The following is a 27,699-nucleotide window of genomic DNA, read 5'->3' on the forward strand; positions in this document are numbered from 1 at the left end:
CATCGCAAGCACTCCACAAATCTTGCCTGTATTGTAGGGTGACAAGCGCCCCTTAAATCCAGTATGAAGTACGCCAAAAAATAATCAGCCAATTCTGTATACACGTGGCAAAATGTTTTTGTCTGACTAAACTAAAATTAAACCTTTTGGCCTCAATATAAAATGTTACGTTTGCGGAAAACCCATCACATTACCTTCCCTACTGTGAAGCATGATAGTTCCAGCGGATTTATGTTTATGGACTCAATTGTGGTGGACTATGTAAAGTCATGAGATGAAAATGACTGACTACACACAAACTAGGAATACAGAATTTTATTGAAGTATTACAAAATACATTCACATTTAATTTGTGTTTTAAAACACTGCTTAACATCACAGCTGGTATTTACCTTCATAGAATTATATCATATACTTATTTTAGTTTTTAGAAATAGCATTTTATGAAAAACAGTTATTAGTAATTTAGTATTGACTTGGGGCTTACTTATGTCAGAGTTTAACCACTTGTAAGCTTATACATTCGGGTAATACAGATCATTACAGTGCTGATCCTTCACATGCATATAAACACAGAATTATAATGATTTAGTATGTACTTATAGGAATACCATGTAAAGGACATTACTTCCACAGCTGTAATTAGCATGTCAAAAGATCTTTGCAGCTCAGAAACGTCCGTTGGTGAGGGTAAGAACAAACCGAGGAACCCGGAGGAATGAAGGTACCATCGAGGAAAGCCAGGATAGATATGGGACTTGAGTCAGGAGGAATTTAAGGGATGTGTAGTCAGTCACACTGCGACCTGAATAAGAACGGAAAGCAAACATTAAGTAAAAAAGTAAGACAGGGAGTGTAGTGTGTAGGCCTACACCCTGGAAACGGCCCCCATTAGTTCCGGTTTTCAGGGGAAATACAAAGCATAAGCCTGCAACAAGACTTCTTCTTTCAGACATTAACAAAGCGATCCTCCATCTTAACTTCTGTACTGAACTGTTTGTACAGTTCAGATGATAACCCTCCCTGACCATTGTTGTCCCCCCTCTCCATGCCCAGTATGTGGGGAACAGAGTTCCAGGCATTTATTAAACATTGTACATCAGCTTAAAAGGTGGAGTTCTGCATTCAAATAGATTCTCACAAAAATGTTTGAAGAGAATATTACAAAGTTCCATTCAATTGGTGATATATTTGAATGCAGACAGTCATCCACACAGATAAGTTTCCATCAAACTGTGGGGCAGATAAAAGGCTACAGTAAGTGACAATGTAGTTAAAATAAGTTACCATGTATCAAAGACAAAACACATGTTAATTGTTTCCATCATATTTAGTAACTATTGTGTACTAATACATTATTATTTTTCAATAAACATGTACAAATAGTAAACATGCCCAATGTTGTTTTTCTACACGCTTGCTGTGGACAGGGTGGTTATATGATGAGGCTATGGATTAAGCAAGATCAGAACAGGCAACAACATTGTCACTGGAGCTTATGAAATATTGTATTCTCTCAGTATTCACTCCTTCAGCATGACACATTCTGAAGGATGTGACACAACCTAACAGATGTGTGCAGTACCATCAACCAACACATGGAGTCTGTCAGTTCTTTCCATAATAATTACTTCCATGACCTTGATGCATCTCAGCTATTGCCAATCCTGATTTAACTTAAAGCTGTTTTGTTAAGGTCTATAATACAATTAAAGACAATGATTCATAATTCAAAACTATAGAGTTAAAGGTAAGGTCTATTGCTTGGGTCCATCTTAAAAAGTTTAGAGTATAATATATTAGGCAACTGAGGTAAATTAAGTGTTGCTTATTTAAAAAGGCTAAATCTAATTATTATTTAACCAATCTGACTAAAAAGGAAACCCAGGTACATTTGGAAAACATTTTTGAAGGGTTCCAATTCCCAACAAATTAAGATTTTCCACATTATGGACAAAAATGCTATCATAGATGCTTTCAATCAGCATGTTATTTCAGCAGGCTCTCTATTTGAAAGAGAACAAAAGTCTACTACCTATGAGAGTGGGCTTAACGCTAGTAGTGGAATTATACAGTTATTACAAATACAGAAGTCTAGGTTTTTATTTGTCAATTCACAGGAGATAATGTCTTTGATGTCCTGCTTGCTATAGATACTGTATCTGAACCAATTGGAGCCATGTCCCCTAGGTATACTGCTCCCTTTATTGCAGCATCAGTACCACACCGTTTAACAGAGAAACATGACAAAACTACGGAAAACAGCTTTTGTATTTCCTCTCATTTTGGAGGAGTTCATTTCTGGCTAAAATTACTCAGTCCTTGGTAAATCCTCAACTTCTTTTTTTTTTTTTTATCAAGTAAATATATTCAGATTTGGGTCAGGGCATAACATCCTTACAGCAAACACATTAGTTAATAATATTAGTATACAGTAGTGTCAGTGTCTGAGGTCTTAACTTGAAATTTTGCTTGATCAAAATGTTGCCCTGCCAAGGTCACACCTATGATATTTAATGACTGGACATAACACAGCAAGGGATTCATCCATGCAAAATCCCCCCAGATCTTTCACAGTTTTTGGTCCTAACTTGTGGACTCTCTACTTAATGTCACCCCACAGATTTTCAGTGGGGTTTAGTCAAGGGGTGAGATGGCCATTGCAAAAGCTTGATTCTGTGGTCAGGAAGCCATATCTGTGTGAATATGGGGGAATGTTTTGGATCATATTTCTGCTGGAAAACACAACGACTACCCAGTTTTAGCCTCATGGCAGACTATGCTATAAAATCTCCTGGGGCCGGTTGTATCAGATAGTCTTACATAGGTCGTAACTCTACATCTAACATAGAATGCACTCTACATTAGACTTTATAATTATCCCTGTTGCATCAGCTGGGGGTAAGCCCTAAATGAGCTATGCCTGGTCATAGAATCCACACCACGTAGCTAGCAGAATCACAAAAACCTTGATTCTATGGTCAGGATTCTGTGGTCTAGGATGTTGACTAATGAAAATTCTCCATTGTAACACTATTCTTCATTACTATTTTAAAAACAACAACAAAAAGAGCATTATACGCTACAACCCTCGCTATATGTACAGGGAGTCATTTGAGAGGTTCGGCTTTAGTTGGCGTGAAACATTTGAAATTATAGATGAGCTCTCTCTGCAGTTGGCTCATGTGCCGGAGAGAAACCATGTATTATCCCCGGCATTACAAACTGGTTGCTCTAATATTTTATACACACTGTACAGTTCTTAACACGTGGGAGAAATGATAAATGTCAAATTATATTCTTTTTTGTGTTGGTAATGTTTAATTAAAATGTAAGGATTACAAAAAACTTTATGTACAGCTCTATGCTTTTCCTAATTTCTTTATCTCAATTGCGCCTGATAAGCTAGCTGGTTATACCATATTCGTTAATTATAGAAACTGTTTTTAACTACCCAAAGAGCACTGCATTAAAGCAATCACCAGGAAACTTCTGATCTCATGGAAGTGCACTGATTACATGAGAATTTGCTAATACTAGTTATATTTTTACCTAGAATTTAAGACTGTCTTTCATCCCGCTGGTGCAACCAGCCCCTGGTACTTGAAAGAGTCCATGATTCCATGCATCTTAACCAGGTTCCAAGGGCCTTTAGAAGCAATACAGCCCCACAACATCAGACTTTCACCATCATGATTCACAGTGTGGAATTTAACCAAACCCAGTTCTACACTGCAAGAAAATTCCACCTTGATTTTATTAAATTTCAGTGTGTATATCAGCGCAACAAGAATGGAATATAAAAACAATTATTATTTTCAGTTTACTTGATTTTATCATGTCTCCTATATCTGATTGACTACTTAATATTTAACATACATTTGTACTCAAAAATGTCCATACCCTTGGAGAATTGGTAATATATGTAAAATGTTTAGTGAGCAGACTAAACACATTTATTTTATTTCTTTTGGGATTCATATTCAACTGTAGGTTATAACAGAACGGCACAATCATAAAACAAAACATGGCAATAAAGAAAAAAATGTAATGACCTCTGTTCAAAAGTCTACATACCCTTAGTCTACGTACTGTGTATTGCCCCCTTTAGCATTAATGAGTCTTTTGTAATAGTTGTCTATTAGGCCCTGAATTCTTGCAGGGGGTATAGCTGCCCATTCGTCTCGGCTAAATGCCTCCAGGACGTTTGAGATCTCCCAAGAGTGGCTAATTTATATTAAGGTCAGGAGACTGTGATGGCCACTCCAGCACCTTCACCTTTTTCTGCTGTAACCACTGGAGGGTTAACTTGACCTTGTGCTTAGAGTCAATGTCATGCTGGAAAGTCAAAGAGCGTCCCATGCGCAGCTTTCATGGAGAAGAATGCAAATTGTCTGCCAGTATTTTCTGATAACATGCTGCATTCATCTTGCCATCAAGATTCCCCGTGCCCTTAGAGCTCACACACCCCCAAAACATCAGTGAGCCACCACCATGCTTCACAGTAGGGATGGTATTCTGTTTACTATAGGCCTTGTTGACCTCTCTCCAAACATAGCGCTTATGGTTGCGACCACAAAGCTCTATTTTGGTCTTGTCACACCAAATTACAGTGTGCCAGAAGCTGTGAGGCGTGTCAAGGTGTTGTTGGGTATATTGTAACAAAGCTTTTTTGTGACATTGGCGCAGTAAAGGCTTCTTTCTGGCAAAATGACCACGCAGCTCATTTTTGTTCAAGTATCGTCATATTGTGCTCCTTGAAAAACCACATTGTCTATTTGAGGTTACCTGTGGGTTTTTCTTTGTATCCCAAACAATTCTTCAGGCATCTCTGGCTGAAATCTTTCTTGGTCTAATTGACCTTGAGATTTTTAACTTCTTTATAAGAGATTGAACAGGACTGACTGGCATTTGCAAGGCTTTGGATATCTTTTTATATCCTTTTCCATCTTTATGAAGTTCCATTACCTTGTTATGCAGGTCTTTTGACAGTTCTTCTCTGCTCCCCGTGGTTCAGTATCTAGCCTGCCCAGTGCATCCATGTGAGCGCTAACAAACTCATTGACTATCTAAACAGACACTAATTGCAATTTAAATAGCCACAGGTGTGGGAAATTGACCTTTAATTGCCATTTTAACCTGTGTGTGTCACCTTGTGTGTCTGTAACAAGGCCAAACATTCAAGGGTATGTAAACCTTTGATCAGGGCCATTTGGGTGATTTCTGTTAACTTTATGATTGGACAAATTAACACAATCATAAATAAAACTTTCATTTTTAATACTTTTTCGAGAATCCTTTGGAGGCAATGACTGCTTGAAGTCTGGAACACGTGGACATCACCAAACGCTGGGTTTCCTCATTTGTGATGCTTTGCCAGGCCTTTACTGCAGCGGTCTTCATTTGTTGTTTGTTTGTGGGTCTTTCTGCATTATGTTTTGTCTTCAGCAAGTGAAATGCATGCTCGATCAGGTTGAGATCAGGTGACTAACTTGGCCATTGCTGAATATTCCACTTCTTTGCCTTAATAAAGGCCTGGGTTGTCTTCGCAGTAGGTTTTGGGTCATCGTCCATCTGTAAAGTGAAGCGCAATCCAATCAACTTCACTGAATTTGGCTGAATCTGGGCAGACTATAAATCCCTTTACACTTCATCTGGCTGCTTCTGTCTTTTGTCACATCATCAATAAACACTAGTGACCCAGTGCCATTGGAAGCCATGCATGCCCATGCCATCAGACTGCCTCTACTGTGTTTTACAGATGAGGTGGTATGCTTTGGATCATGAGACGTTCCAAGCCTTCTCCATAATTTGTCTTCCCATCATTCCGGTACACTTTGATCTTAGTTTCAACTGTCAAAAGAATGCTGTTCCAGAACTGGGCTGGCTTTTTTTGATGTTTTTTGGCAAAGTCTAATCTGGCCTTTCTATTCTTGAGGCTTATGAATGATTTTGCACCTTGTGGTGAACCCTCTGTATTTGCTTTTGTGAAGTCTTCTCTTTATGGTAGACTTGGATAATGATATGCCTACCTCCTGGATAGTGTTCTTCACTTGGCTGGATGTTGTGAAGGGGTTTTTCTTTACCATGGAAAGGATCCTACAATTATCCACCACTGTTGTCTTCTGTGGACATACAGGCCTTTTTGTGTTGCAGAGCTCACGAGAGCGTTCTTTTTTCTAAGAATGTACCAAACTGGCCACTCCTAATGTTCCTGCTATCTCTCTGATTATGTTTTTTTTGCAGCCAAAGGATGGCCTGTTTCACTTGCATTTAGTGCTCCATTGACCACATGTTGTGGGTTAACAGCAACAGCTTCCAAATGCAAATGTCACACCTGGAATCAACTCCAGACCTTTCACCTGCTTAACTGATAAAGAAATAAACAAAGGAATAGCCCACACCTGTCGATGAAACAGCTTTTGGTCCCTTGTAAAAGAGGGGGCTACATATTAAAGAGCTGTAATTCCAAAACCCTTCCTCCAATTTGGATGTGAATACCCTCAAATATAAGCTGTGACTGCACTTTAAGTCCACTTTCATTATTTAATTGTAACTTGAATATATTTTGGTAAACAACCAAAATAACAAAACTTGTGTCAGTGTCAATTATTTCTGGACCTAACTGTACTTTCCCACTATGCATCACCCTTTCAAATGAACTCTAGAGTTACCACTCATGCCTGTATTTGTTGAAGACAGAAACATGGTTATTGAACTCCTTTATAAAAAGAGTTCCTAGACAAATATTATAAATGTTAATACATTACATATCCCATAAAGCCTTACTTAGAAGTATTGCTTTGCACATTACAGGGGCAAGAAAGTTATGGTTGCAAAATTGTCAGGGAATTTCCAAAAGAATCACAGAATCCACTGACATTTCTGGAAAATCTGGGAACTCCAGAATTGTGCAACCCTATCAACAAGGCACTGGCCTGCAAAAGGATGGATAATTCCTATTGGACTCCAGCATTGACTTTTATGTTTGTATGTTTTATTATTAGGGGGCCAAGCAACAAAGTTGCTGGAACCCTTTTATGTTTGTACATTTTATTATTAGGGGACCAAGTACTGTAGGTACGGTATCCTATTGTTTTTGTTGGTTTTATTATTATTATTATTATTTTTCTCCGGGCCCATTTTCAGAGGCCCGTAACTTGGCCATATGTGGCTCAATTTGCATAAAACTTTGCATACTTGTTGCCATGAGAGGCCGGAAGGGTCTCGGTCATTACTGTACCTATACACCCCATGGTGGCGCTGTAGCACTTAGTCAAATGTTGAAGGTTTGAGCATGCATATCTCTTAAACCGAATGTCGTAGAATCATGCAGCCAAGTTCCATACATGCCCCTTCTCATGTTGACCAAATAAGTCTCTGGGGTCTTTCAAATTCGCCCCTTGGATTTTCCTCCATTTTGAATTTGGTGAAAAACACGTTAACGACATCTCCTCCGAGACCGCTGAACAGATTTGCATGCCGTTTGGTGTGAATGACCGTTGAACCATTATCTTTAAAAGCTATAAAAGGAAAGTGTATATCTCAAATAGTATGGCCGAAATCAGCAAATGAAATAGAGCTGGGCGGGTCTATGAATTTAGAAGTCCATTAATCCCAAATGGAACATCAAACAGCTATGAAACGAAACATACACGTAAATGTGTCTGTCACGAATGGACAGAAAAAGTCCCATACAGGAATACCTCTTGGGGGCGCTATAAACATCACTGATGTTTCTCACGATTTTGCCGTTAACAAAAATACACTTAAACATCTCCTCCGAAACCGCTGAACAGATTTGGTTGACAATCAGTGTAAAGGACCACAGGACCATTGTCTTTAAAAGTTTCATAAGAAAAGTTGATATCTCAAACAATATGGCCTCCATTTTAACTTTTGTGAAAAACTCGTTAATGACATCTCCTCAGAAACCGCAGAACGGATTTGCACACCGTTCGCTGAGATGGACCCTGGGACCAGTATCTTCAATTAAATTATTTGGAATTTTGATATCTCAAACGATGCGCGCATAATAGGCTAATTACTTTTACATGGATGTGGCATTTTGACAGGCTATATATCCTGTCAGGAATATCCGAGACTTACGTCCTTTAACATCAGGTCCTGTCAGGACCTGTGCAGTATCAACCAAATAGACCATAAGGGGGCGCTACAACGACATTGAAAACTTTGAGCATTTATGAACTGTAAAATACACACTTTAAGGACATCTCTTCGGTGACCACTGAACGGATTTGCACGCCGTTTGCTGAGAAGGACCCTGGGACCAGTATCTTCAATTGAATTATTAGGAATTTTGATATCTCAAACGATTTGACCGCAATAAGTGAATTAAGTAAAATTACCTAAACACCATCATGGAACGGATTGGCATGCTGTCTGCTTGTGAAGGTTCTTTGGACAATGATATTTAAATGTTCTATATGAAAAATGTATATCTCAAACAATATGGCAGCATTCAGTCCCCAAATGTTGTGTTATTCTCTCTCTATTTTGGACTATTATTTTGAAGGAACTCCTATTTTGAAGGAAGAACTGATGTAATGAGTGTGTGAATCTGCTAGAATGTTGAGTTGGAGTTGTTGGTTCTATCAGCAGTTACGAAGGGATATTTTTGAAGCTATGGGAGGACCCATGGCAGTGCCTGTCAGTCAATGCGGAATGGGTGGGGTGTTGGGAGCATGACAGCATTCAGTCCTCGATGTTATCTTTTTGTTTATATTGGACTATTATTTTAAAGGAAATGTTAATGGTTTGTAAATCTCCTTGAACAGTAAGTTGGTCTTGGCTGTTGAAATTGTTGCTGCCATAAGATAGATTCCAGTGCAAACCATCTTAAGGTTTAGGCTATGGATGATAAATGCCTGTGTAAATTCTAACCCTATTGAAATTATTATTCAAAAGAAGTCAATTTTATCATTTTATTTTCCTCTTGTAAAGAAAACCTTAAATATTCGTCAATTTATTTGAAAAAAAACCCACTAATATTTGAGGGTATTCAGGGTGATACTAAACCATTGTGTTTCTATAGTATGTGTCCAATGAGGTTAGTTTATTGTTAAATGTTACACAAATCATATATTATTGTACACATAGATATATGTTTTTAGAAGATCTTTTTTCTAATTTCCCTTGGTAAGACTTTACTTTTGCAGCCGGTCAGGTTTTTTGCCATGTGACTTACTGTCAATTAATAATCAATGACCTTGTCACGTCCAATCCCATCGACAGCTTAAATTGTTCGTTAGGTCACACCTGCTCCCTTTTACAAGGTGGTAATATTTCGGAAGGTTACGAGCTTTCCAAGAGTACACAACACTGGGTATTCAAATCGAAAGTAGGCCTGTTGGGTTTGTGGCTAATTTTCAAATGAAGCTAGGTATTGTAATGGTGATATTAGCCTATTTGGTAAATTGTTGTAGTATATTTTGGAAACGTTTATAGATATAATAGGCGTAATTGTTGCAACATTTCCTGTCAAAGGTGATCTAATGAAGCCTGTACACTGGAAATGGAAACTGTTAAACAAACTATTGGAAAGCCACATTTTTGAAAACGGTATCTTACGAAGGCGGACATTTCACTAGGGACTTTTCCACTCCCCATTTCGAAATTGCCTTATTGTCCGCCTCTTCCGAATTAGGACGACGTGCTTCAGCACCTGGCAGTAATTTCAGAGTGGCAGGCAGGCCAAGGCAACAAAAAAATACTCTGAGACAGTGGGTATCCAACTCTGACATCTCGGCTCTTTGTTTCATAATCGTTTCTGATACTGGTATGTGCAGCTAGACTTCTTTCCAACAGAAGCTGCTTGCGCATGAGTTTTCCTGAAGCGAAGCATTATATCGCATAGTAAGGTGAGTTTGATTGAGCTAGTTAGCAACCTAATTTCTCACAATGTTGTGCACAAACAGGTAAAGTATACATTGTCCGCTCTCTCATTGATATAGCGAACTAGTTCCTGTTTCAAACAAGGTTGATGGCAGATAATGACCAAATATCTTACAACTATTTTGTATGCGTTATTGTAGCTAGCTAATTTACTAATTGAGCTACATGATGTTCGCTAGCTAGTTGATTAGTGCTGTGCTGGAGAACTACGATATAGACAGCTAACAAAGACCGGCTATAGATGATGAAATCTAAGATTGACGACCGATATTAGGACGTTTAAGGAGAATTATCAGAGGATCTGTCCGTTATCTACCAAATTCGTTCATATTTAAACATTCTGTCATGCAGTAATGACGTTTTACATGTTTCACTGTCATGGTAATTCAGCCTACATGACTTGGTGCACCATGTCTCAGCAGGATATTCAATTACAATTTGAGAATCCGGGAGCTTTACAAAAATGTTTCACCCTCACTTAAAAAAAGGTTCCAATCCTGTATTTTACTGACTTAAATGTCAAAAGTTGCTTGGCTAGTTTTAAAATATTTGTTAACATTATCTTTGCAATAGTGTTTTACTTTGTCAGTGTGTACATTTGCTAGGTGAATTCTGAAAGACACTAAGGGACGTTTTTACAACACCATCCTTAAATAATTCTAATGCTTATTTGGTATTAGAAAATATTTTTTCATTATATTAAACCCAGCCGAAACCTATTTGGTTCATTTTAATTAAACTTAACGTTGTCTGTTATTGAGTTGTCACAGTATGTAATGCACTTGCATGTGTTAAGGTTGGTATTAGGTTACAAATAGCAGAAAATAATAAAATTAAGCTGTGGACGTGAGACGTCTATTTCTGAAATTTAGACATTCTGTCCTTATTTACTCCTTCCACATATTTCATTCCTCAAAACATTGATTGACTGGCTGGTTTCTACAGTGAGCTGTTTATTTTTTGCACTTTTTGACCTAATATTGACCTCAACACATACCAATCTACTGCAGACTGGCAACACAAACTCAAAGACCATATAAAGCTTAATTTATCAAAGAATTTCATATAATTAAGTGATGTTCTAATACCACATTAGCAATTTGGCATGATCACTCAAGGATAAGGTGTTGGAGTAATGTTTGTTGGAAATGAGGCCTGTATAGATATAATCAAAAATAACTTCTCTAATTTATTACCTACATTATCTAGCTCGACTAGTCTTAATATTATTTTTAACCTTTCAAATGGTAATTTCCATTTTCAATGTGTAGCTTAGAAAAATTAAGCTTTTCACTATAAAAGATTTCTGTGAGTGTGACATTCATCTATCTTTGATTACACTGATGCTGAGAATGTTTTGTTGTAATAATCTAAGCTATTCCGCAAACAGTCAATTGACAATGTCTCATTAGGGTTTCAACAGTATGCCAAAATCCTATTCTGTTGGTTCCAGTTCACTATAAATCTTCTGGCCAAAAAAAATTCCTTTTTCCAAATTCCTGTGAGTTAAAATGGTGTAAAGGTACTGGTGCAGTGGACATGCCAATCAGCCTCATGGTGGCACAAGCCTGTGAAGTTGGGACTTTTTGGTCTTGGAAATCAGTCCACTATTAAACTTTTTGCCACTGAGACCCAAACATTGCCATCATGGATTTTCAGCCATCTTAGTTATTTTGAAAAACACTACTCATATGGCAGCAAATGACCAATCTTGATGTTTGACATTTGGTATCTATGTATGAAGATCTTCTGTATAAACCAGACCAGTATGTAAAAAAACTACATGGGGTCACAATTGGTCAGGAAAAAATATCCAACATTGGCTTAATGTTTGTACACATGTGCAGTTTCTTTTACCCTGCATACCATATTGCATACTTTTCATGCTAACTAAATGCTGCAACCCACTAAATGCTGCTTGCAGCTTTAATTGAAGTTGCAAATGTAAAGTAAATTGCTTAGTTACAGTAACATATGTTCCAAGGGTCTTCAAAGTTTCCTTTTGTCATTACTTGGTCCCCTTAATCGCTGCTTGCGGCTATATTTATTATTATTATTCTCCAGGGCCATTTTCAGAGGTCCATAGCTCGGTCCCCTCTGGTTCAAAACGCTCCAAACTGTGCCTGGTTGTAGACGGCCATCACGGTACCCATACTCCTCATGGTGGTGCTGTAGCACTCAGTCGAAAATGGAAAAAGATCTCATGAACCGAATGTCGTAGAGACATGCAACCAAGTTCCAGATATACCCCTTCACATGCTGACCAAAAAAGTCTATGGGGTCTTTCAAATTCGCCCCTTGGATTTTCCTTCATTTTGAATTTAGTGAAAAACACGTTAACGACATCTCTTCAGAGACCGCTGAACGGATTTGCATGCCGTTTGGTGTGAAGGACCGTTGAACTGTTATCTTTAAAAGTTATATAAGGAAAGTTGATATCTCAAATAGTATGGCCGAAATCAGCAAATGAAATTGAGCTATGAATTTACACGTCCATTAATCCCAAATGTAACATCAAACAGCTTTGAAACGAAACATACTAGTACATGTGTCACTCAAGAATGGACAGAAAAACTCCCATACAGAAATACCTCTTGGGGGCGCTATAAACATCACTGATGTTTTTTACAATTTTTTTCGTTAATATAAACACACTTAAACGACATTTCCTCCGAAACAGCTGAATGGATTTGGTAGACAATTGGCGTAAAGGACGACTGGACCATTGTCTTTAAAAGTTATATTAAAATAACGTTTCTGGTGGATTTTCAAAATATGCATTTCTGTGTGCTATTTCGGGTATTATAGATCACAACCCGATGAAACTATTCAGTCTGCCAGCCGGTCCTGTGGTGTAGTGGGAACATCCCGGTCCTTCAATATTGTGACCCCAGTTTGATTCCCTTCTCAGACATTTCAAATTCTATATCTCATAAATTCCTTTCCACAATACATATCTAAAAAAAACATGATTTTCATTTATTTGCGAGAATAATTGTATTACGTGACCCTTTTATGCTGGTATTGTTTTCCAAAGAAAGGAACCAGCCATGGAGTGATTTGAGTCAATGATTTTGTTATAAGTAGGATGCATAGCTATTAGCTAGCCATTTATAATAATCTTTGTACTACAGTACACTTTAGTTCCGTTACAAATGTTTTGTTGCCAACTTTATCTCAGCAAAATTGTATTGGCTGGGGTAAAATTTACATTTGGAGAGGATAGAGAGCTGTAGGGACAACCTGTATCCCCTGTGGTGTAGTGGGGACATCCCTGTTCTACAATATTCTGACCCTGGTTCAATTCCCCTCTGAGATGTTCCAAATATTGTATTTCAGAAATGTACATCCACTTGGTACTTTTCACCCTTCACACAACAATATATATCCCCTCTGTAATACCACGATTCTCATATGTTTAGGAGAAGAATTGTTTTACGTGACCCTTATATACTGTTATTGTTTTCCAAAGACACAAATCAGCCATGAAGTGATTTGAGTCACTGTTTTCGTTATAAGTAGAATGTATAACTATTAGCTATAGTCTTTGAGCAAGATTACTCTTTAGTTCCGTTAATAAATGTTATTTTGTCCATGTTATTTCAACAAAAATGTAATGGCTGAGGTAAAAGTTGCATTCTGCTGTTTAAATTGTGTAATGATTAAAGACAGTCTGCCACATAGAAAACCAGGGATTGAAACCTGCCAGCCACAACAATATTCATCCCTCATAATCGCCTGAACTAGGATTCCCTGGTTCCTTTTCTGGTTTCAAGGTCTTTTTGTTTTGTTTTGATTTCCTCTCCTTCGATTGGATATCCTGACTACTAGCGTCATTGGGCATTTTTAAATAGCAAAACATTTCTCTAGTGAGAGCATGCAGTGAGATGCTTCCTATGCCCCGCTTGGCCCCCTGAAACGCTGCTCGCAGCTTTAATTGTCTCATTGAATGTGTGTTTTGGACCTTAATTTTGATACATAGAGAAGGCATTTGCCATGTAAGCTATATATCATTAAAGTTATATATCAAAAAACGAATTATCACCCTGCGGATAACCACCATGTGAAAACGTAACTTTCATTATTTAAAGGAATCGTATGTAAGAAATCTATTTCAATTAATCATAAAATGGCCCTGATACATAAAAAAATCATGTTCATTTCAAATACTTATATCACTGACAACAGTAGTCTGGCCAGGATATTGTCATTTAAAAGTGAGAGTTGCAGCCTTCAACTGATGTTGATGTTGTCATGTTGTGTTTTGGCCTGATGCGCCACCCTCCACCTATCACAAAGTCAGTAGTGTTTCAGGATCCGGGTTGCCAGCTCTGCTCTAACCTACCCTAACTCTAGTTGGATAAATAATGTCTAACGTTACAAAATCTAAAAGACTTCGTTATAATTCCGAAATACGTCGTGACAAAGTCCGAAATAAAACAAGAATTTGTATAGGAGATGCCTTTGAAAGATGGAGACGGCTGAAAACAGTTTGAAGACAGACACCAACGTTGCATATTTTCTCCTGGACAGGTAAGATTCATCTATGTTTGACTAACTTGTACTTGATGTCAATGGACATTTCATATATTCATGACAGTCGAACAGAGTTATGCATGTTCATGCAAAGTAACATTACGTTAGCTCATATGGACGTATGATAACATTAGCAATGCATTATCAGAGCCCGTTTCTCTGTCCTTATGCTGAGACGCTGAGGAAAACAACATTAGCACGCCCATTATGGCAATTTGAAACGTAATTGAGACAGAAGCCTAACTCAAAATAAACATTCTCTACCTTTTGGGCTATGCACTACTTTAGTGTTGGTTTGGAAGCACTAGGCGCAATTCCAAGGTAAAATAACTTTTTCTAATGTCCATAACACTAATGAAAAGCACAGTGTAGCCTATGACGTTAAAAAAAGTTGACCCACTTGGAACGTTTTGTAGCCTATTTGTTTTTCATCCAAGTTCTACAGCCAAAAATAGTACAATGTCATGTAATCTTTCACCTCAAATATTTTAGCGTTATGGACGTGTGCTGCAGGGTAAGTAAAAAAATACAGCTGGCCGCTTTCACTTAAAGCGTCAGCTAAATGAATAGCTGTATCTTTGATATCAGTTACACATAGTGACATAGGCTTGTACTTGTACTTAGGTTAATGACAGATACCTAACGTTACAAGTTAGACTAACAGCTACTGTTCTAACAATGTACTGTCACATACGAGCATACATCTTTACGATTATATTTGACTAATGACAATTAGTACATTCTTGCAATACATAATTACTTTGCAAAATATCTCTCTGTTAATTAAGCATAAACATAATTAACAGAAAAAAACGTACTGTGTACGATTCGTCGTCACTTGCCATTGGAAGCTCGTAGAAGCAGCCTACGTTTCTGACAAATCCTGCAGCTTGTCTGGCAACCTCGAGTCAGGGGGGAGGGGATACACCGCTCTACAGTATTTTTAAATTGATTGCAGTACCAGTTTTGGCCACAATCCTACATACGATTCCTTAAACATGTTGTGGTGTTGGGCCTAGAATCATAGATGTCACCAAACCCGGACATTCCGGCTTTAGTTTTGGTTGTAGACTATTTTTGCTCAGCAGACAGCAGAAATCTTAATATTTAGTAAACCAGGATGTGGTCAATTAAGCGAGTGTAATGAGTGATGGTTTTGGTATTTTACCGTCAACATCTTGTAACCTGTAGCGCCTAGCCAGGTCACAGGTCATCAACACTTTTCCTGAAAGCGACATCAGGTTTTTATCTTCAAATCAGAAACAGAGGGGAAAACAGATGTTAAACATTGAAATAACTTATCTGGAAATCCAAACAGGTTGAAATATGGGAGCCCAGATTTAAAACAAGTAATCATCAAATGGATAGTCAGACGGTTTGTTTGTTAAATTCAGCTTTATTATTAACTGCAGAAATATAATGGCCTGTGACTGTATACAGGCTGTAGCATAATGTACCTTTTGCCAGCTCAACAATGCACCTTCCACTCAGCTCTGTAGTTTCTCCATTGGCAAAAACATCTCTGAACTGAAAGAAACAGGGCATTCTGTAATTATTATATCACTAGTGAAATAAAATATACAAATGGATAATTAAGCAGATCACCAGGGCCACAGCCTTATTTTAGGGTTAGTGAATAATGGGTCATTTTTAGGGTTAGTGAATATCTGGCACTACAGACTCCTAAACCCTATCATGCAAGAAATTACCTTAGAATCAACACCAGGGGGAGCATCTTTCTCAAAGAGGATTTGAGACACCAACTCTGTCTGAACTGCTCCAGGCCACAGGCTGACTGATGCTACTCCCCTGCTCCTCAGCTCAACTGCTGTGTCTGCAGCTAGCCTGTCACACTGGATAGCATAAGAAAATGTATGCATGGGGATTTGGACATGTTTGATAAATTAAAGAATTGCACAGAATGTGGATATCTAATTTCCTACTGCCGTTGCTCTTACTGAAAAACAGGGTATCTTGAAAGTCTGACTGACTTTCACAAACCCTGTAACTAAAAGGCTTTTATCTGATCTTTAAAGAATATACATCTGTCTTGCTAAAGATTCTGAAACTTCAGAGCATTGATAAAATCCTCTCTGGGTTATCCTCCCCTTTAGAACAATTAACTCTCTGGGGGTCTCTCTGAGCTATTACGATACACCTTAAGTGGACTCTAGTTTAAGACAAGCCCCATTCTTCTGTTCAAGTAAGCTCCTATTCTAGTGTGTTTTTCTTAGTGATAGTTTTTTTTATCTAACACAAATCTGTTTTTGTTTATACCTATATGAATTATAACGTTGAGTTTAATACAACGCTCAGGTCACAACTATAAACGTAAGTAATTTTTGTACAATTTTTATGCATTGTGATCCTATGCATTTTTGTGCATATTTTCAACAGCAGCAGTTAATGTGATTGGTTAACTCAATGGGGAGGATGGAGATTGCATTTCTAATGGCTTAATAATCCAAGAGGAAATTTGACCAGTGTTTGTCCCTACCCCTAACCCTGACTTCAGAGTTGGCATGTGGGCGCCGCCCTCTCAACTGAGTCAACCAATCACATGTATTTATGACTTTGGGGAAGATGTGCTTGCAAGACAAGTAAAACTCCCAAATCCACATTACTTCCTGATATTTTGGAAAAACTGAAATAAACACCCAGCAACTATTGTTAACATTCTCGGTCTGTTTTAATTTAAGATATTGCAGTAGCAGAATCAGGTGGTCTCTACCATACATACACTGAATCTGAGCAAAACACACTGTGTTAACAACCCATGTTTCTACAATTCTGATGTAATCTCTATTGTCATATAGCCATAGTCACCTGACTGCATAAATAAACTTCCTGTTGGTATTGTGGTTAAGTTTGCAATAGTCTAGGCTACTGTAAAAAGGTAAAACAAACAGGTTTGTTGCATCATGTCTTTTGATCACTGTTGCAGGATCTGGGAACTGTGGAGGAAGTGGCAGGAGCGCTAGCAGCAGCCATGTTAAAAAAATGGAAACACATGCACAGAATCTTTGGGATCTCTATCCTAGAGAGCTGAGAAAAGACCGGAACCCCACCCAGTCTGTAACCTAAATACAGTGGTCGGTCTTTATAGGGTGCAGGTAAATGAATGATTTGAATTTATACTGGCATGTTCAAAGCCTAACACAGGATTCTGCGGGTCAATTTATGGAAAATCGTGCGATATGCATGCACAAAGCGTGGAAACTTGATACAATTCAATAGGAACACAATTTAATTTGAATTAAATAAGCTCTTAAAGGTATAAGAAGTATACCTGATAGAAAGCAGTGAATAAAGGCATTTTGAAAGGGGGTCAAACAGTCAAAATCAGGGACTTGAAGGGGACAAACTCACCGCAGCTTTACCAACCCCATAAGACACATTGAAGAGATACCTCAACCCTCCCATAGAAGAGATGACAACAATCAAGCCCCTGCCCTGTGCCACCATCATCCGTGAAGCATACACTGAGCAGAAATAATGTCCCCTGCCAGACAGAAAATAAAGTGTCAAAACCTATAGAAATAGAAAGCACAGACACTTATCTACACATGCACTACTAATTTGTGAGGACACAGTGATGCTAATGGAAAGCTGAAGGCCCGTCCAACCCCCCAAAACAATGGTCCATACCGGAGGCCAGTGTTATTTATGGAATCCCATATAGTTGGATCCGTTTCCCAGAACTTCTTCCCAATGTTAGTGAAAATATCCTGAAATGACAGATCATCATCACAAAGATGTTTGTGTTACAAATTCATTTTCTCCCCATGTCACTTCAAACAACCAGTAACTATTTTTTTTTTTTACAATTCCTGTCAATAACTCATTGCAATGTATTTGATGGCCAATTACATCAGTTGAAGTTTTCCCCACGGTAATGTAACTGACCTGTACACCAGCATAGGCATTGTTGACTAAGATATCCAGTCTTCCATTCTGCTCACATTGGATTTTATCAAATAGATCTTTTATGTCTTCATCATTAGAAGAATCACAGACAACTGGCACACAGTTCCCACCCCTCTCTTTCACCTGCCATGAGTGGAGAAGGTAAGCGAGATAGTTAGTCTTAAACCAGACACATTGTGTGACCAGAGGCAGCAAAAAAAGTTTTACACATGTTCTACCAGGTTATAAAACTGCTCACGAACATCTGCATTCCCAGGTATTAAACTGGAACTTAGTTTTACCTAAAACTCTTAACACACCTCCCCCTGAGGGTCATTGAAATTTGATTATTAGTTCAATTGTGGGATTATTCCAGTTAATTTACTAAAGATTATCCTTGTTTTATCCTTTAATTCAGTAAAAAACAATAATGTCCTATATGCATTTCAGAAAAACCCAACAAATCAATGTTTATCACTAATGTAAATCTGTTAGCAGGTTTCAGAAGCATGTCAGTTAAATGCAATGCATGTCAGTTAAGTCTGCAATTGAATCTTTCTACAAGTCAATGACCCCAGCACATATGAATCCACAAAGAAACAGTTTATTGAGCACCAATTCAAGAATTTACAATTGCCCTAGTCTCTGGACTTGATCCCATTGAAAACATGTGGTTTACAGAGCGCAGTCCTTAACCTCAGACTGAAAGATCTCAATGACCTAGAAAGATTCTGTTCAGAGGACTGGTAAGACTCATTCCAAAGTGTTCTGTAATCTCATACAAAGTAGAGGAAAAGTTTCAGTGCTATTATCCATCCAAGGAGAGGGTGCACAAAAGACAGAAAACAAAATGCATATTATATTAGAAATACAGTACATGGTTATACCAAAGGCCTCCTAAATAAAATGGATTTGTAAGCGGATGGCATTCTTCTTTATGTGTTAACCACCATTCCAGTATTCCAGACATTCTTAGGTTGAATAATCAGGCTGGTGACATTAATCAGAATAAGAGTGAATGAATGCCTGTGGGGATGCAGGACCTCTCTTGGTTCGACATTCTCCCGTGTCCTCAGAGAAATTAATTTGTCTGGGTATTGAAATTACAAAACTATAATCCTCACTATTTAAAGATAACTTGTTAATGACATTCATATGTTGTTTTTTTTTGCAATTATTTTCCTGATTCCCATTTATAAACAACTGGACTATTGTCAACCCATTTATCTTGGACTATAAAACAGGTACAAATCGAAATCAGAGAAAGGACTTGCTCTCTCAGACATTATATTTTACTACTGGTCAGCTTAATGATCCACCAGCATGGTGTATTTTCTGTTTTCTGTCTTGTTTGATGTAAAATACAAAATATTTAAAATTGATATATAGAACACACATTCTGTCTATTGTGTTTTTTGTTTACTCATAAAATATTTTAAATGGAAATATTTAATAGATTTTTGACATATTTTGTTAAAAAGCATCTCAAAGATATTTGAAATGCATTCTCTTTTCACATGGAAAGAGCATTAAGGCACTAAGTATGATGGCTCACCTGAACCGCAGCTTCCTTCAGGGTCTTCTCCTGGCGACCAGTAATGTAGACAGTAGCTCCCGCCTCTGAAAGCTGCAGAGCAATGCCCCTTCCTATGCCCCGAGAGGCACCAGTGACCAAACATACCCAGCCTGAGAGAGACATCTGTTGATAAAACAGCGAGAGGGTAGGAAATTAAAATGTGTCAAAATCAACATAGCCAAACGTTACACTGGAGGAAATCAATGAGGACCTGAAATGGTTCCACCACATTCGCACCACAGCAGTGCTCTCTGTCCTCTACAACTGAGGTGGAGGTCACTCATGTTACTTCCTGGATTTTCCAGTACAGGATAAGCTTAGGGCCATCAAACAAATTTCTTATGTAGAGGCAACTTGAGACATATAGGGAGCGGAGTCAATGTTCCTCAATGAGTTTCCAGAATTCTTGTCAAACCTTGTAGTCATGGCAGATAGTATTCTAATTTTTGGCGATTTCAGTATTCATATGGAAAAGTCCAATAATCCTCTTCAAAAAGCCTTTGAAGCCATAATTGAGTCAATGGGTTTTATCCAACAGGTCTCAGGTCCAACACACTGCCCCAATCACACCTTAGATTTAGTCCTGTCACGAGAAATAGATATTGTAGATCTAATAATTTCCACCCAAAATCCTGGATTATCGGATCACTGTCTTATTACATTTACCGTTAAAACAAGAAATCCACTTGCACCGCAAACAATGAGTTTCAAAAGCTGTACTACAAATTCTCGGACTACAAATAAATTCCTTGATATTCTTACAAGTTTGCTCATTAACGACAGAGTAAATTAATCGGTAAATGATCAAATCGAGGATCTAAACTCAACACTGCGAAATACATTAGATTCAGATGCAACAAGTGAAGTGGGTCTTCACTTTAGTTGTAATGAATACATGAACTACTTTGATGAAAAGATCATCACCATTAGAAAAAAAAATAACTGACTCCTCCTAAAATAGTTATGGTCCTCAAAATCTCAGTTGTCCTGAGAATGTCTTGAACCTCTCTGACCAGGTGTCAATGGCGACACTTGAATTTTTTGATGCCGAATCACTCGACACATTCACTAAATTTGTAATGAGTTCTAAACCCACAAACTGTCAGCTAGACTCAATTCCAACAAAATTACTTAAGGAGCTATTTCCTGTGCTAGGTCAGCCAATGCTGAACATAATAAATTGCTCCCTTTCCTCCGGATGTGTATCAAAGCCTCTAATCTGGATCCCGACATATTAAACAATTATAGGCCAGTATTGAACCTCCCGTTCCTCTCAAAAATGGGTTTCCCAACAACTGAATGCCTTCCTGAAGACAAATAACATTTATGAAATCCTCCAGTCCGGTTTCAGATCCCATCATAGTACTGAGAATGCACTCGTGAAGGTAACAAATGACCTTCTAATGGCCTTAGACAAAGGTTCCGCATCCGTCCTGTTGCTTCTTGATCTTAGTGCTGCTTTTGACACTACTGATCACTCCCTTCTCTTAGAGAGACTGGAAACCCATATTGGGCTACGTGGACATGTTCTAGCCTGGTTTGAATCTTATTTATCTGAAAGATATCAGTTTGTTAGTGTGGATGGCATATCCTCTGACAAGTCAATGGTATGCTTTTGTGTTCCTCAAGGCTCGGTTCTGGGCCCATTATTGTTCTCACTATATATGCCGCCTCTGGGCGATGTAATCCGAAATCACAATGTATATTTTCACTGTTATGCTGATGACACAGTTATATATTTCAATGAAGCATGTAGAAGCCCCAAACTTAGCTACTTTGGAAGCATGCATTTTAGATATTAGGAAGTGGATGACAGAGAACTTCTTGCTCTTAAACTCAAGAAAAACTGAAATGCAAATTTTAGGACCCAAGAAACAAAGAGCATTGTTAACAGATCTCACTGTGAACCTCGACGGCTGCATGGTCATATCCCAAAAAACTGTAAAAAACCTTGGTGTTACCCTTGACCCTGACCTCTCCTTTGATGAACATATAAAATATGTCTCAAGAGTTGCTTATTTTCATCTTCCAAACATTGCAAAAAGATGAAACTTTCTATCAAAAACTGATGCAGAAAAACTACTTCTAGACTAAATGTTCTTCTTTCCGGTTACCCTGACAAATCAATAAATAAACTTCAATTAGTGCTGCACACGGCTGCTAGAATCCTAACTAGAACCAAAAAATTTGAACACATTACTCCAGTACTAGTGCCCTTACACTGGCTGCCTGTTAGGGTTAGGGCTGATTTTATGGTTTTACTGTTAACCTATAAATCAATACATGGATTGGCTCCTACTTACCTTGCTGAAATGACCCAGCCATACATACCTACACATAACTTATGATCGCAAGATGCAGGCCTTTTAATTGTACCTAGAATTTCTAAACAAACAGCTGTAGGCAGGGCTTTTTCTCATAGAGCTCCACTACTGTGGAATTATCTGCCAATTAAGGTTAGAAATACAAACTCAGTGCAAACATTCAAGTGTCTACTAAATACGAATCTCTACAGCACGGTTTATGATTAGGTGTAGCCTGGCCCAGGGGCGTGAAGGTGACCAGAAGGCTTGATACTGTCCACCATTGCTGTCTTGCCAGGTGGTTTCTCGTCGCCACTGGGATGCCCTCCTTCCAATGCCTTTCGGGGGAAGAGTCACTGACTTGTTGTTGTCTCTCTGTTGCTTACTTGGGCTGTACTCTGCTGGCAATACTCGGCCCTTATTCAGGGTGGTTGTGGTTGGTGGGTGTCCCTTTGGTTGATGGCTGGCAATGTGGGTGGATTGATTTCCTGCCTGTTGGGCCCTGTTCGGGCCTCCCCCGGGTAGGGCCACAGTGTCGCCGGACCCCCCCGTCTCAGTTCCAAGGTCTTACGCTGCTATACTATTGTTCTGGGGGATTGGGTCAGTTCTCCTTCCCCACTAAGTTCTCCTTCTCCACTATAAACTGTTGTTGATATGAGGAATGCATTTTCTGAATTTTCCCAGTCTCCTTCTGTTTTAAACTTTAGGAGGACATGAGATCCTGGTCCACACCTGCGGAGTACCTGGTTTGGGGGGGCCGTTGCTGTCCCTGTCCTTTTACATCTGGTCATAATTCTGACCTAGTATAAATGTAAATGGACTCTGGATTTAGCCCACATGCATTTATAAACTATTCCAATTGGACTCAATATCTCACCCGGCACAGCCAGAAGAGGACTGGTCACCCCTCTGAGCCTGGGTCCTCTCTAGGTTTCTCCCTAAATTTCAGACTTCTTAGGGAGTTTTTCCTAGCCACTAAAATTCAACGCTTCTGTTGTTTGCTCCTTGGGGTTTAAGGCCGGGTGTCTCTGTAAAAGCACTTTGTGACAACTGCTGTTGTAAAAAGGGCTTTATAAATACATTTGATTGATTGATTAAAACGGAAGGATTAACTTTCAAAGGAATTAAGTTAAAAACCTTTGAAAGTTAGTGAGAGCCATGCACTTGGTTGTATTGCAGTCATGTTAACAAAGCCATTTGTATTGAATAGTGTTTTAATGTGCGTCTGGATGCTGGATGCTAAATCGCTTTCAGGGGAAGTCTGCCAGCGGAATATCCTCTTGTAAATGTGTAACTGCGATAACGAGGCGTTCACGATGTATCCCTCAGAGAAATTAACGCTTTTAAGAGAAATAAATTCTTCCACGGGTAATACCAAGAAAGTGTCAATTTTCCAGAGTTTACACAGTAAATGCCATGTGGGTGAAATTTCATATTGTGTGACTATTATCACTATTGTAACCATTGTATTAAATTTCACTCTTTTTCTCTAGAATTGTCAAGCAGAAACCTACAAGAACTGTGCTGTGTGGTTTGCCTATGCCCATTTTAAACTTTATATATGCCGATTTTCCAAATGTAACCGAAAAGTTAGAATATACACATCTACTACAACTCCCACCATGAGCATGTCTGTCTTTCCACATCTTGCCTGTGTACAAAAGAATGCCATGTTTTGCATTATACAAAGTACTGGCTGGTAACATTCAGTAAAAAAAACAGTAAACTCAATCTATCAAAACGATTCAAACAGGTTTTAATATCCTAAAGTCCTCCACTCCAGCAGCCACTGTCAAGCTACATAACTCAAGCTTGAGTAGTAGTTAAAAGTAGACTTCATCATATTTTGGAAAAAAATAATTGAATATAATAATTAAATCAATAAACAAATACAATTCTACATTGTAATTTTTCATGTTTTCATACATAGGTTTCATTCATAACTTATATGTTAAGAAATACTAATGCATCCGATTTAAATGAGCAAGGCTACAGATACGGTGGGTAGAATTGTTTTTGCTGTATCCCATGTAAAGTGGATTACAGTGGATTTCATTGGGGGCTAAGGAGGGGTCTGGAAATTTTAGTGTTGTTGGATGTAGCACACAGTGCCCCTCCAAACCTATTTTTATTTGGTTAGTAGAGTATTTTATAGAATACATTCACTGCAGCATGTAGAATATATAATTTCATGTACAGTGACTTACAATGACTGCATTAATTTGACCTGGGAACCTTTAAAAACAAATTGTATTGTAGTGTCGCTTAAATATGTACAAATATGAATCACTGATTGATTTTTAGATGTTTATATAAATCACGAATAAATACACGTATGCTAGTTTTCTACAAACACGTCAGCAACTTATTTTGATATGATCCAAAATACATTACCCCGAAGAGCTTTTCTAATGTTGCTCACAATAGGTAGTTCTGTAACGACTCGTCAAGGTGTAGTGTTGGAGGAACCAGGCGCAGGCAGAGATCACGTTCGTTGGTTTATTAAAACAACAAACAACAAACCGAACACGAACGGAAAACAATAACTACTCTACTGAATGAAAATAAAAGTGCGCAACAATGCGACTTAACAACTAACATACAAACAGTAGCACAAACAGTAGCACAAACAACACTCACCAGCATACAGACAGCGACAGCAACAATGTTCCACAATGTGGGGAGCAGAGGGGAAACATATATACACATACAAACGAGCTAGATTGGGACCTGGTGTGGAAGATTGGAAACATGTGACAGTCCGGGATGTGTTCGTGAGATATGGGAACTTGTGAAAACATGGCACGGTGGCGCTGCTGCTCACCGCACCATGACAAGTTCTCTATTAAGCAAAAATAAATCTGTCCAATTATTTATTGGTTAACAATTGTATGGATGTAGAGTACTGCCACATACTGCGTAGTTGGAAACGGAAAATCAATGAACAGAAACGGACTCATATTTCTATAGCATTTGTTTAATGCAACCTGATTTGTTAGTTAATATTTTCGTTTTAGAATTGTCCAGTGTGCCTTTGTGGATCAACTTGGTTGCATGGATCGTTTACATTTGTGCACAGAATTTTGTCAGTTACGTTCCGAGTTCACGTCACAGGTGAATACAAACATTTTGGCAGTGTTCTATTTCAAGAAAAAACTGCATTTGAGTAAACCCGAAAACATACGTAATGAAGTTTAGTTGGTGAATTACTTTAAATTAAAACCTATAGCGAAATGAAAACTTGAATACAATACGGGCATACCGTACATCACATTTAATAAGACACTATCCTTCAGACTCCATATGTGACATACTGTATAAGCAGTTCGTCCCGAAACAAAAAGTATACCTATAGCCTACACAAAAAGTATAGCTAGGTTGGGAATGTTTTATCTGACAGAAACATTCATTACAGTACGTCGTAACGCGTTATGTCGCCGCAAACACGATTCTACAAAGGCATGGGTGCAGCGGTGTACAGTGTAGCCCTGGTCGATCATTCGAATCCCGGTGTTTGTATCAATCTTTTTCAAACTTGGCGAGTACAGATGACGTCAATAAACTTAAACCAAAAGGATGGATGTTATTCTTTGTAACACTGCGGTGAAGAACATTTCTAACAACTTTGCTGAAATGTAGCGAGGAACACATTCCAACCCCCGAATACTAAGTAGAGACCACATAAATAATACATGTTTTAGTTTATGTTACTCGCCAAAAACTTGTTTTTGACGAGTAAGGCGTAACGATGTAATGTCTGAACATAACCTACATAACATTACATTTGACAACGTTATATAATAATACAGATCTAATATGTTGCGTGACACAGCTAATCCTGCAGTAGACTTGAGTGTATAGAATACAGACGATTCAGACTCATGTACTCTCCTACGGCTAAATAAATATTAGGCAAATTTAACCGATCGAGTGTTATGCAAAGATGTCCTAAAATATTGTTACCTCTTATGGTTTAGAAACGTTTGCGTACACCTTCAACTGAAGTTCCTTTTGTAGCTTCTGTCGATAAATGTAAATTGACAATCTTCTTTGGAAATCAAACTACTACAGTACGCAACTGCGCCTCAACGAGTGACACGCAGTTCGCGAAATATTCGTTCCCTTTGAACGACTCTTTGTACTGACAAGGCAATCACTACAGTACTATTTTTTGTACTGTTTAGTCGAACCGAGTGTAACAGCTGGGCAGCGGCGTTCTACAACATGATCATTGGCAGGATTTCATACGCGGGTCTTTGGCTAATTTCTCCGATCAACACCAATTTGTTTTACAATCACTAATCTAGCAACATATAGCGTTACAAGGCCTGATAATTGTAGACATAATGCAATAGTGAATGCAGTACGTTGATTATTGATTGCCATTATAGACACAGATTTTAAAAAACAAACATACACAGAACTTATTTTGCTTGGAAGAACTACAGAGTGATTCTTATGGAGATGAAACAGTGCCACAATCTTTTGAATATTAATATAATGTTAGTATTCACTGCATACAACTTACAGGTCAACATTTATCTGTAAATTCACAACATACAATTCACAAATGTGAATCTGATTCCATAAATAAACAGAATAAAACTCACAAATGTGTATACTGAAACATGAACTAAACTAAATGTACACATGTAATTCACTATAGACAAAACATAACAAAACTCTGTATATCCTGAAACATTAAAAAAACTGTAGAAACAAATAGTATTCACTATCCACAAACAAATACTGTTTGACTGGTGTTTGTAAACTGATATTTGTATTAATACAAAAAGATTTGTAACGTAACAGTTTCTATTTAGAACCTCTGATTCTGCATTTGTAGGTCAGGTTTTGAAGGACCTGGATTCTGTCCCGTTTTAGATTAATTCCAAATAGTCAATGAATTAATGTAACAAATTAATTTAATATAAAAAGACAGTATTACAATTCAGTACAAGTCACAAAGATAAAAATTATCCGGAGATTGAAGATGTTTGTAAGAGCAACGAAGTGTGGAAAATGCAAGAGAGAGCTTCCCCAAACTCGGCTCTGGTTTATATCCCAGAACTAAAGGCATGAGGGTTGGTTTACTGACCAAAGGATAACAAACAAGTCCTGAAGAATAAATTCCTTATCAATAAGGGACACATTCCAGTCTATGCCTCCTGACACCATATTGTAAAACAGAGTGATCTACTCATGGGTTCAGCCTAGGGTGATTAAGGCATGACCTTAGGTTCTGTAGTCTGACAAAAACAGTCTGCTAAAAGAACATGACCAGACACACAGTATGGGCTAGGAAAGGACAATTGAGGACATAATTATAAATGTCTACACTGAATACTGAATAATCATCGAATACAGTTGTGCTCATAAGTTTGCATAGCCTGGCAGATATTGTGAAATTTTGGCATTGATTTAGAAAATGTATTTTATTTAAGGATAGTGATCATATTAAGC

General features: G+C 38.0%; 1 protein-coding gene across 3 annotated transcripts; it reads right to left on the reverse strand.

The window, feature by feature from the left end:
- Positions 1-300: 300 nt before the first annotated feature.
- On the reverse strand, positions 301-26,437 carry dhrs1 (dehydrogenase/reductase (SDR family) member 1). 3 transcript variants are annotated; one of them, XM_010889212.4, is made up of 9 exons: positions 26,200-26,437; positions 19,913-20,056; positions 18,358-18,501; positions 18,100-18,179; positions 17,821-17,953; positions 16,161-16,304; positions 15,909-15,978; positions 15,620-15,700; positions 301-805 (listed from the first exon to the last, which is right to left on the reverse strand). In XM_010889212.4, the coding sequence occupies exons 2-9, from the start codon at positions 20,054-20,056 to the stop codon at positions 669-671; spliced, it is 933 nt and encodes a 310-aa protein (XP_010887514.2). In that variant the 5' UTR covers positions 26,200-26,437; the 3' UTR covers positions 301-668. The 3 variants fall into 3 exon arrangements, with proteins under 3 accessions (XP_010887514.2, XP_010887523.2, XP_010887530.2); XM_010889221.5 differs by lacking the exon at positions 26,200-26,437 and adding an exon at positions 24,631-24,760; XM_010889228.5 differs by lacking the exon at positions 26,200-26,437 and adding an exon at positions 24,659-24,756.
- Between the last annotated feature and the right edge of the window lie 1,262 nt (positions 26,438-27,699).

The sequence above is a fragment of the Esox lucius genome, chromosome 3, assembly GCF_011004845.1.
Source record: "Esox lucius isolate fEsoLuc1 chromosome 3, fEsoLuc1.pri, whole genome shotgun sequence".
Taxonomy (NCBI): domain Eukaryota; kingdom Metazoa; phylum Chordata; class Actinopteri; order Esociformes; family Esocidae; genus Esox; species Esox lucius.

What these genes read in the sequence shown, in the direction of transcription:
- dhrs1 (XM_010889212.4), bottom strand. Translation starts at nt 20,056, where the DNA reads ATGTCTCTCTCAGGCTGGGTATGTTTGGTCACTGGTGCCTCTCGGGGC. An exon ending in ATGCCTATGCTGGTGTACAG is followed by an intron (nt 18,180 to 18,357) that starts GTCAGTTACATT and finishes CTGTCATTTCAG; the next exon opens with GATATTTTCACTAACATTGG. An exon ending in CAGGTTACAAGATGTTGACG is followed by an intron (nt 806 to 15,619) that starts GTAAAATACCAA and finishes GTTCTTATTCAG; the next exon opens with GTCGCAGTGTGACTGACTAC.